Source organism: Mobula birostris, chromosome 20 (assembly GCF_030028105.1).
Source record: "Mobula birostris isolate sMobBir1 chromosome 20, sMobBir1.hap1, whole genome shotgun sequence".
NCBI classification, from domain to species: domain Eukaryota; kingdom Metazoa; phylum Chordata; class Chondrichthyes; order Myliobatiformes; family Myliobatidae; genus Mobula; species Mobula birostris.
Genome location: NC_092389.1, coordinates 19,213,528 through 19,225,543, shown reverse-complemented (window position 1 = coordinate 19,225,543; position 12,016 = coordinate 19,213,528). Strand labels below are relative to the sequence as shown.

Sequence of the window (12,016 nt, the reverse complement as noted above, 5' to 3'; positions counted from 1 at the left end):
TTTCCCCATTTATTAGACTGAAAATCCAGACATTTATAATATTTTTGTAAATAATATGGCCTATAATTATGTATTTTGTTTCTGTTTGGTGTGCAGTAGGCTGATATATGTTTTGAGTGAGAGAGTCCACTGCTGTGGTTCTACTTTACACAATGCTCAAACAGTCAAGTACATTATCGCTTATAAAAATAATATACAGTGCATACTGGTTAATTGGGCCATTGGTTAATTGGGGCAGCCATTTATTTGGGTCAAATCTTAAAGAACTAAAACTAATTGAGGAAATTGCTGGGATTCCCCTTGTTTATTTGGGACAATACGCCATTTAATTGGGAAAGGAGACTGTTGCTGAACAGGGTCTATCTAGCGTCAGTTGCGTGCACTTGTGTGGTTGCTACACTGTGCTTAGAGCGAACAGTTTTTAAATAGCGTCAAGTGTGTGCATTTATGTTAAAAATAAGCAGTGATTTTTGTCAATGAGATCTTACGAGAAATACATAGTAAGACAATTCAGAACTATTTTGCTCACTGTGGTTTCAAGTACTCGGGCTTGGAGATGCCGGAAATGGCTGGGAGTGAAAATGAAACAATTTCATTACTTTAACAAATTAAGAACTATCAAGAATTGGAAGGTATCAACAATTATCCTGAATGTTACAATGAAAATAAAGATTTTGAGGATGCAATCTTTGAAGGCATTGTATGAAGGTAGCTCGTTATCTCCACTAGGTATCTGCACTGATTTTCTTCATTTCCACTCGAAAAGAATATGTCAGCGTACACTGGATGAATTTCTCTGTCGATAACTAATACACAGTTTTATAGTACTGTAGTAGTGTTCTCATTCATTCTGTATTTCATTTAAATACATAATTTGAAACTCAGTATTTCATTTTTTATACCATTTTAACTATTTCCATGAAACTTCAGTGAATTGGGACAGCCGCTTAATTGGGCCAAAACGTACTGATCCCGATGCGTCCCAATTAACTGGAAGCCACTGTATAATATAATTTAAAATAAATTGGTGAAGGTGGTGAAAAAAGGTTACTGTGGTGGAAAAAGGCCTGGACACTAGTGCAGAATAAGATGAGGTGGATAGGAAGCTTGAAACTTGGAGTAGACTATCAAAGCAGGGATCATGATTGACTGCCGAATAGTGAGTCGGTATCTTGATCAAGCATAAGAGTGGAAAACTTGAAGGTGGGATAGGATTGGAGTCATAATCATATTGGTGGGGGGAATTAGGCAAGAGTAGTGGGTACCAAAAAAGACTCAATGTGAGATACTGGTTCTTAGTATTGGACTGCATGGACTGAGACCATTTAAGGAATATTCTCAGTATAAGTGTACTTATGAAGGACTCACTATTGTAGGGAAGAGCTACTTGGAATAAATGCCTATTTATGCATGAATGGCCCACATAATAAATGTTGTGAAAGTAGGTCCCACTGTGCTTTCATGCATTATATGAATGGGGAACTCAGGAGAGACATGGCAAACTGCAGAACAGATGCTGTAAATAACTACCATCTCCAGTACTTGGTTTCCTGATAGAATTCTACACATTACAACAGCTAGGCTTTCCAAAATAAGAAAGTGCATTTGGTTCAATAACTGTGTCACAGTATTTTACATCCACTTGAATAGATATTCATGAAGGGTTGAAAGGTTCAATTTAAATCTTCTTGCTAGTTCATTTTAAAAAATTCCTTCACAATCTTATCATTACCTAAACAGTATGTATCACTAATGATGGAAATAAAATATGAATTAAATTTAATTAGACACACCCGTTTCCAGCTTGAATTAATACTTTTGTTCTCAGTGTTTGTTGACTGTTTCTGTGGGGAAGATGATGATTTACATCCACCTCTCAGGTTCTGTTCTTTAATTTGGTTTGCATATTCCTTTTCCAGTTTCATTTTCACTGCCTGCACATATAAACACATAAATAAATATTAAAAGGAAAACCAACATTATTATGATTTGATGAAAGAAAAATACAAGGAATGAATTTGACATTTCCATTCTCAGGCGGTCCCATGATTTGGGTATTTGGGTATTTGATCCTCCACAATATTCCATGTGGGAATTTAAACTGGAGGTGGCAGTAATTTTTTTTAATGAGGTTGAGTTGCAAGCTCGACATCAACCCAGCACGGATGGAGAGTGCGCTCAGGAGTGGTCTGTCACTGGACCGAACTTGGGAACCTCCATTCTTGAGCCTGGCGCCGATCTCACTGTGCCACCAGCCGACCCAATGATGTACCAAGTTTACAGCACCACCAGGTATAAAATACTATATGTTCATAATCACAGTTTGCAAAATCAGATGCTGCAAGAATCGACAGCTGGACACTGAGTGAGGGCAGAAATTTAGATGTTGATTTGGTTCTATGGATGGTTGCCAGAACAAGTGGCGGGGGGGGGGGGCGGGGCGGTGCGGAGGCTTGTTGAATGTAATGCTATCTGATTTGGGGGAGTTCAGGGTGGGAATGAATGATGATGGAAATGGGTGAAGGTTTTCTTGAGGGACCAAGAGGAATACCTCTAGGTCAAAAAGAAACTTAAAAGTATACTGGGCCGTAGCTATGATTTTCAGCAGCTGTTCTGACCTGGCAAGACAACCATCACTGCTTTCCTGCTCAACGCAAAGGGATAATGGTAGTTTGAATCCCAAACAGATCAACCAACCTCTGTATGTAATGAATACCTCACCGTTGTGGGATATTCTGAAGTTTTCCAGACTGAGGATGGATACTAGTGGTTAAACACATGGCTCCATTATTACAAATCCCTGCTTTCGTGATATAGAGAAAAGCTGAAAACACTTGCCTTCTCCTGAATGGATTTGTAATCAGGTCCCAAACCTCCAAGTTTCACATCCTGTTTTATGTTATTGTTGTCTCTCATTGTATAAGGCTGCAGAAGAAACAAATGGATTCAGATCAACATACTTTAACCTGTAGTGTAGAAAACACACAATCCAAAGAGTGAAGAGAACTGTAGGTCAGGGAAAATCAGAAACTTCATCAAAGGGGTTGTGAAGAGTTTACAGATAAAGTGAGAGCTGAAGGTATTTGGAATTGAATAGGGTTTGAGTGATAGGAAGGTGAATTCTTTAAGGAACCAAAGTTCAAAGTTTAATGTACAGTTATTATCCAAGTACATATATATCACCATTAACAACCCTGAGATTTATTTTCCTGTGGGTAATCACAGTAAATACAAATACACTAGAATCAATGAAAGACCACACCCACAGGATGGATAACAACCAAGGTTTAGTAATCATGGAATGAAAATTGTTTTCTGGAAATACCCAGTTGGAACTCAAAATAAAAAAATATTATAAACTTCTACACTTGAAGTTTGTTGAAATTACAAACGTCCATTACTTCTAAAATCTAATGTGAAATGTGGTATTGTAATACAAATAACTTGGGGAAGAAATCTTGAATCCCAAACTTACTGCCGGCTGGGGCATAGCTATCTTAAATACCTTACTGATTAAGATGGACACAGAATGAAAGGATCAGCTTAACCCTTCTGCAGTTCTTGACTAGCAAAGAAAGTGAGAGCATCGATACTTTAGTGATGCATTTCTGTTTACTGATCATTTTATGAGAAGCATATATTTCATTCACACAGAACCTTTTGTGTAGAAAATACCCAACTCAATAGAGCAAAGAAAAAATTAGGTCAGGAAAAAAGTGAAAGTAATTTCTCTTTCTGGAGATAGTGCATGAGTTGATGAGGACCACAGTAGTGTAGTGGTGAGTGTGATGAAATTACATTTCTGAGTGTCAGAGTTCGGAGTTTAATTCCAGTGCCAACTGTAAGGAGTCTCGGTATGTCCTCCTCATGGAATGTGTGGGTTTTCCCCAGATGCTCCAGTTTACTCCCACAGTCTAAAATAGCTGGCTATGTTAATTGGTCAATGTAAATTGACCCGTGATTAGGTTAGGCTTAATTGCAGTTGCTGGGGCAGCATGGCTTGAAGAGGCAGAAGGGCCTACTCTGCACTGTGTCACTAAATAAATGAGTACTTCTAGCTTTCATATTTTTAATATCTACAGTTATTTTAGTTTACAATTTAGCAATCAAGAACATGGGAAAGACATAATGCTGGAGGAAGTCATAAAGAATGCAGGTGTGGGATAAAGCAATGGAAGGAACTGAAAATAAAGGTGTGCATTCTAAGTTAAAGGTTGACTTTAAGTTTTATTGGCAAACAGAATTTTTAAAAAAACTAGATTTATGAACTGTTTGTTTAAAATTATTAAGTATAAGATTTTGCTAAAAACATAAATGTTATTAAATATATATATTTTACAAGTTGCTCTGAGGAACAACATGCAACTTTTAAAATGCTAATCAGTTGTGATGTTCCAGGATTCATAAACACAATTCTTGTGACAGAATCAACTTCACTTAATGTCTAGAATTAGTTGAGGATTGTACTCGTGGTCTCATAAAGCTTAAAGAAAACTACAATAAATTGAAGAATGGTTTAAAGCTCAGAAGTTTAGAGCTAATCTATAGATTTACTCAGAAAAGTGTTTTCAGCATTATGTTCACATATATGATTACCTCAATGATTAAGTAACAATTCATGATAAAAGAGTTACTAATTGTCCCTGAAAAGGAAGGAATACAAGAATCAAGAGCTATGCCAGCCAGATATCACAGATTCTTCTTTCAAAGTCTTGCAGTTTCAGAATTGATAATATCAACTAATCATTTTTAAAATTCAGTTTGAGAAAACAAATATTTACTTTCTATTGTAAAGTTTTTCATATACAGTTTAAGATTATGAGGAAATTTGATAAAGTTCTCACAGGTAAAATGTGAAAAATTCAAGTGCACAAATTAAAATCAAGAGGAAGCACAATGACCTTTTTGGTTTATGGAGAGCACAAATAGGACAATTTGCCAAAGAAGCCAATTGAAGAAGGCAATATAAATGTGCAAAAGCAAGAAAAAATGTACACCTGAACAGTGATAAGATTGATGGTCACAACCAAAAATATCTGGCCCTTGGCCATGTCTAGCAAGGAAATTTTAATAGTTGAAGTGTGATGCCATATTTACTTCTGGTATAAATACTGATTAAGTGGAGGAGATTCCTGAGACAAACTTCAGCTTGCAATACAACAGATATCAGATCAAAGGGTCAATTCTAAGCAACTTCTACCCATTCTTACATTGCACCATTTAATAACAAGATTACAACTTCTTAATGAGTAAATAAATACCTAAAGGGCCTACAACTGACAGAATTAATAAGCACAAGGAGAAATAATTATTATGGTGTAGGGGGAATGAATGAATCAGACAGATCTGTGATTTGGGCAGAGGTTAATCGCCAAAGCCAGTCTACAGGGCAGGGAGCTGAGAATAACTAGATCAAAAGTGAGAGATACATTACCCCAGTTCACTGGGCTTTATGCTAACATTCTAAGTGCTGTTTGGTCATGGTTCTGATAATCACTTTAACCATTTGTTGCTTTGGCCGCTTCACTGGTACATTTCAATCGTCCATCAGCATTACCAATATTCTCTCCAGTAAGAAATTGGAACACTTAATTAGAATCCAAAATCAAAAAGATAAAGACATACACAAGCCACAATTGGCATCAGTTGATAGATTCATGACTGGAATATTCACATGCCTCCTCAACTGTGAAACAATAATTTACATTATCAAAATCAATTAATTGATAGGATGTACGTGTACCTAACACACTTCATTAAATAAGGTATAAAACAATACACCAAATGAACCTACTTATCATGGTGAACTAGTTTCAAGTCTCCTGCTGAATAAACAAACTAATATTCTATTCTAGCTGAACAACCACTCACAGAATTTGACAACTGCACACAACTCATTGCAAAACAATATTCTCATAGAATATGACAATGTAAAAGCTAAAGTTAATGTTTTAACTTCATCTGCCTAGGATTTCCCTATTCTCTCTTCTACCTGCTGAGAGAAAACAAAGGAGTTTGAAATCCCAGAAAACCAGACTGAAGAACAGCTTCTTCCCCACTGCTATCAGATCAGTACTCTTCCTTCACACCCCCTTCTTGGTGGTGCTGCCACATTCTCACACTCTCAACTCTACCTCTCTTGGTTATCCCATTATTACCATTTTAGCAATTCTTTTGCACTGCTTCAGCTAGCACTACTCTCTTTGCGCCATTGTGCTGCATTGCACTTATCACTATATTTATTACTGTTATATTACCATGTTTTCTGTTCACTCTAAGAGCTTTATGAGAGCAATCAATTACATTGCACCCTGGTGTATATCACAATAAACTATTTGAATCTGAAAATCAGGTACCTAGCTTCTCATATCTGTTATCTCCAAAATTACATGCAGTATAATTTCAAATATTTTAAAAATTATAACATAATAATTTCAAAACTTGGACTCAGTATAAAAATATAAACTTTAATACTAGATCTGCTAATAATTCATTTCAATTAATATACAGAGTCTATCACCATGCCAGCGGGAATCACTGTTAGCATTTTCTGCACTGGGTCAATGTGCACCAACCCACCTGCCAATCTCTCCCTCCTACCCCATATCCACTTCATGAATTAAAGCTAACTACATCACTGTCATAATAAAATCACTATACTACTTCCTCAAAGAGGCTTAAAAACTTCCCACCTACCCAAATCTTACTGATCATCCTTTAGATTTCAAAATCACAAATTTATTTAAAATTTTATGCTTTGAATTAAAAGCTAGAAAGGGAATTCTGAGAAATAAACACAAAGCATAGTGGATATAATTTTATCTATCATTTTCTTAAAAAAAACAATCTGCCAATGTTTAAAGTTTACATTGTGATACTAAAATGTTGGCTTAGATCAAGTCTTTAACATAAGCTCTTTGCCAGTCAATACAAAGTATTTTTTTCAACCAAGCTACAAAACAGGGGCACTGCAGCTTAGGAAGCGATGATCTATTGGTATAGTCATATAAGTGCTAAGTGTTCAGTGTTACCTCTTCACTTACTACAGGAACTTAACTGGATTCCCATCAGTTCTCATTTGAAATGGTGAATAGATTTAAGTAGGTTGCTAATGGTTCATAGTGCAATCAGGGATTTTTCTTCATGTTAAAACATTGACAGTACCTGTATGTCTCTTTGAACTCTTAAGGGAAACCTGGAATATCTTAAGAAGAACAGTACTTTCGAAATAGAAAACTTCTAGCATTTCTAATCTAGCTAGAATTGGGGAGGTGGAGGGTAGGGAGGCTGATATGGAAAGGTGGCAGGATATCTGGAGAACCAGTGACCGTAAAGTCAGCTAGAAAGAACTAAGCTCATGGGAATCCCTCCCTCCCAGGACAGTTTATAGGTTTAGGATAACATAACTGGGTTTCTTTGAGGAGCAGTAAATAAGGAGCTTGACAAGAAGGCCCTCACTTCTATCTGCAACACACTTAATACTACTAAAGAAAAGCCACAGTAACCACAGTAACCAGGTCTCTGGTGCTGAGTCTGTGTCTCTGGCTTATGGTGGGGGGGGAGAAGAGAAGAGCAATGGTGACATAGGAGTCAATAGTTAGGGGATGAGACAGGAAATTCTGTGGACATGAAAAAGACTCCCAGATGGTATGTTGTCTCTCGGGTACCAGCGTCACAGGGACTTCTCAGATTGAGTCTACATATAGCTAGGAAAAAGGATGAGGTCCTAAAAAGCAAACTAGGAAGGAAGCTGAAAAGCAGAACATCAAGGGTGGTAATCTTAGGATTGCTGCTTGTGCCACACATGAGTGAAGGTAAGAATAGGATAATATGGCATATGAATGTGTGGCTGAAGATTTGGTACAGGGGGCAGGGTTTCAGATTTGTAGATCATTGAGATCTCTTCTGGGAAAGGTATGAGCTGTTACACTGGCTACACCTTAACTTGAGGGCGACCAATGTCTTTGCTAAGTTGTTGGGGAGGATTTAAACGAGTTTGACGGGGGCATGGAAACCACAGAGATAGGTCAGACGATGGAGCAGTTGGTGTAAAGGTAGATGCAATGTTTAGAGAAACTGAGAGGAAGGATAGGATATAAATGCAGTCAAACTGGATGGGTTGAAAAGTGTTTAACTTAATGCGAGAAGTATCAGTAACAAGGGTGATGAACTTAGAGCATGTATCAGAACTTGGACCTACAATGTTGTGGCCATTGCATATACTTGGCTGTCACAAGAGCAGGATTAATTGCTGGATATTCTGGGGCTTAGATTTTCAAAAGGGACAGGGAGGGAGGTAAAAGAGGTGGGGAGTGGCATTGCTTATAGGGGTATCATAGCTGCAGAAAGGGAGCATATCATGGAAATATCATCTACTGAGCCAGTGTGGGTGGAGGTCAGAAACAGGAAGGGGGCATTCAATATTAGGAGTATTCTATAGACATCTAATTATAACAGGGACATTGAGGAGCAGATCAATAGGCAGATTTTGGAAATGTGCAAAAATAATAGGATTATTTGGAAATGTGCAAAAATAATAGGATTATTTGGAAATGTGCAAAAATAATAGGATTATTGCCATGGGTGACTTCAACTTCCCTATTATTTATTGGCACCTTCTTAGTACAAAAGTTTTCGATGGGGCAGAATTTGTTCAGTGTTTCCAGGAAGGATTCCTGAAATAATATGTGGTTAAGTCAACAGAAGGAGAGGCCATATTGAGTCTAGTACTAGGCAAGAAATCTGGTCAGGTGACAGAATTCTCAGTGGGCGAGCATTTCGGAGACAGTGACCACAACTCCCTGACCTTTACCATAGCCTTAGACAAGGACCCCAACCTCTTACTCAGTGTCAGCAAAACCAAAGAGCTGATTATTGATTACAGGAGGAGGAGGAAAACAAAAGTCCATGAGCCTGTTCTCATTAGGGGATCAGAGATGGAGAGGAACTATAACTTTAAGTTACTTAGCATTATCATTTTAGAGGATCTGCCTTGGGACCAGCACATGCCATCACAAAGAAGCAAAGGAGACACAGAAGCGCCTCTACCTTATTAGAAGTTTGCACAGATTTGGCATGTCATTTGAAACTTTAACAAACTTCTAAAGATGTGTCCTGACTTGTTGCATCATGGTCTGGTATGGAAACACCAATGCCCAAGAACATAAAAGGCTTAAAAAACTGGTATATTCAGCCCAGTCCATCATAGGAAAAGCCTCCCTACCATTGAGCACATCTACAAAGAGCACTGTCATAAGAAAAGTGTCCATTATCAAGGACCTCCACCATCCAGCCATACTCTTCTAATTGCTGGATTTGGGAAAGAGTTACAGGAGCCTTAGATCCCACACCACCAGGTTCGGGAACAATTATTCCCCTTCAACCATCAGGCTTCTGAACTAGTGTGGATAACTTCACTCACCTCAACACTGAAATGATTCCACAACCTATGCATTCACTTTCAAGGACTCTACAACTCATGTTCTCAGTATTATTTATTTACTATTTAGTTGTTACTATTATTATTTCCTATTTGCACAGTGTCTTCTTTTGCACATTGTTTTTTGCCAGTCTTTGTTTGCGTGGAGTTTTTCAGTAATTCAATTGTATTTCTTTGTTTAACTGTGAATGCCCTCAGGAAAATGAATCTCAGATAGTATATGGTGACATATATGAACTTTGATAATAAATTTACTTTGAATTTTGAACTTTGAAGGATAAAAACAGATAGTGTGGAGAAGTATTTAATTGGCAGAGGGCTAATTATGATACTACAGGTTGACTACACCTGATCCGAAAAATCAAAAATCCAAAAACCTCCAAGATTCTAATTTTTTTTGTGCACTGACATGACGCACAAGTGGAAAATTCCACAGGGCACTAGGAAGGCTCCCAGGTCATGCGCAAGTCTCTATGCACCACAGACAGTTCTTAGAAGTGCTCTCACATATGTAATGAACAGAAATTAATGAAAAATAGAAAAACTGCATAAGGCAAAAAATTAAGATCTCAATCGTGTATTGAAAGAGTGGATTCATAAAATAGGTATCCGTTAGTCTCATGAGACCATGGATTTGCGCCTTGGAAGGTTTCCAGGGCGCAGGCCTGGGCAAGGTTGTATGGAAGACCGGCAGTTGCCCAAGCTGCAAGTCTTCCCTCTCCACGACACCGACGATGTCCAAGGGAAGGGCATTAGGACCCATACAACTTGGCACCAGTGTTGTCGCAGAGCAATGTGTGATTAAGTGCCTTGCTCAAGGACACACACGCTGCCTCAGTCAAGGCTCGAACTAACGACCTTCAAATCACTCGACAAACGCCTTAACCATTTGGCCATGCGCCAACATGGATTCATAAGCATCTAAGTGAACATATGACATTTAAAGGTATGCTAATCATGAAACAATCAAAGATCTATCATAATGAACTGAAAATTAAAGGTAATTGTGAATATTCAGGCTAGTTGCAGAACTTTAAGAAAATGCACGGCATTAAATTTTTAAAGATTTGTTGTGATGAAACATCCGCTGATCACAAGCAGCAGAGAAATTCATTGATGAGTTTGCCAAGATCATTGCTGATGAAAACCTAACACCAGAGCAAGTCTACAATGCTGATTGTTTTGATACCTTACATAAAACATAAAAAAAGTAAATTACAAGTATAGTGTACTGTAACCTTTCAATCAAAACATAGTATTGTAGGTGGAGACTGAAAGCCTGTCATTGTTTGTTGTTGTTCAACAGCTGATTCAGGTATTCTCCCAATGCTTTTGTTACCCTGCACACATTATATTTTCATTATATTAATGGTATCTAATAATTTTTACTGTTAACTACATATGTGTAATGAACAAGTATGAGACACAGACTGCTTACTGGTAGTACATAAATTCAGAGTTGGAAATTATGCCGATCAAAGCATCTCATTATATATTCAAAAATCCAAAATCTAAAATACTTCTGGCCTCAAGCATTTTGGATAAGGGTCATTCAACCATTCAACAGCAACTTGGGAGTGTAATTTGGGAACAGATGTTCTCAGGGAAATGTACAATGGAAATGTGAAGGTTGTTTAGGGAGTATTTGCAGGAGATTCTTGATAGGTTTACCCTATTGAGAGGAGAGCTAGGAGTGAACATGAGAAAACCTTGGTGAGTAGGATTAGGGAAAGCCCTGAGGTATTCTACATGTATGTGAAGAACAGGAGGATGACTAAACTGAAGGCAAGACTGATCAGGGTTAGAAGAGGAAACATGTGCTTGGAGTCGGAAGAGGTAGGGGAGGTATTTAAAGGTGCTTCAGCATTCATCAGTGAGAGGGACTTGATGAATCTGAGATCAGCACAGAACAGGCTAATGTGCTGGAACATGTTGAGGTTAAGAAAGAGGAACTTCTTTGGAATTTTTGAAAAATATTAAGATAGGTAAGTCTCTGGGGCTGGACAAGATATACCCCAGGTTACTACAGGGAAGAGATTGCCCTGCCTTTGGCAATGCTTTTTGTGTCCTAATTGGCTACAGGAGTAGTAATAGAAGAATGGAGGTGGCAAAAGTTATTCCTTTGTTCAATAAATATAATAGGGATAATCCTGAGAATTATAGACTAGTGGGCCTTACATAGTGGTGGGCAAACTATTGAATAGGATTCTTAGAGAAAGGATTTATAAGCATTTAGAGAAGTATTGTCTGATTAGGGATTTGTGAGGGGCAGGATGTGCCTCACAAGCTTGATTGAATTATTCAAAGAGATGTCAAAACAGTTTGATGAAGGCAGAGCAATGGATGTGATACATATGAGTTTTAGTACGGTGTTTGGCAAGGTTCCCCATGGTAGGCTCATTCAGAAAGTCAAGAGGCATGGATCCATGGAAGCCTAGCTGTGTGGATTAAGAACTGGCTTTCCTACAGAACACAGAGTCATAGTAAATGGAGCACGTTTGGCCTGGAGGTCGGTGACCAGTAGTGTTCCTGAGGGATCTGTTCAGGGATACCTGCTGTTTGTGAATTTTATAAATG

General features: G+C 37.9%; 1 protein-coding gene across 2 annotated transcripts in view; it reads right to left on the bottom strand.

Annotated features, from left to right (window-relative positions):
* The window catches only part of jhy (junctional cadherin complex regulator), an 84,968-nt gene that overhangs the window by 9,925 nt on the left and 63,027 nt on the right, over nt 1-12,016 (bottom strand). For both annotated transcript variants that reach the window (XM_072238347.1, XM_072238348.1), the window contains 2 exons: nt 2,835-2,925; nt 1,794-1,930 (listed from right to left, as the gene is read on the bottom strand). In XM_072238347.1, the coding sequence (XP_072094448.1) occupies nt 1,794-1,930; nt 2,835-2,925 (228 nt within the window). The remainder of the gene's footprint in view (nt 1-1,793; nt 1,931-2,834; nt 2,926-12,016) is intronic.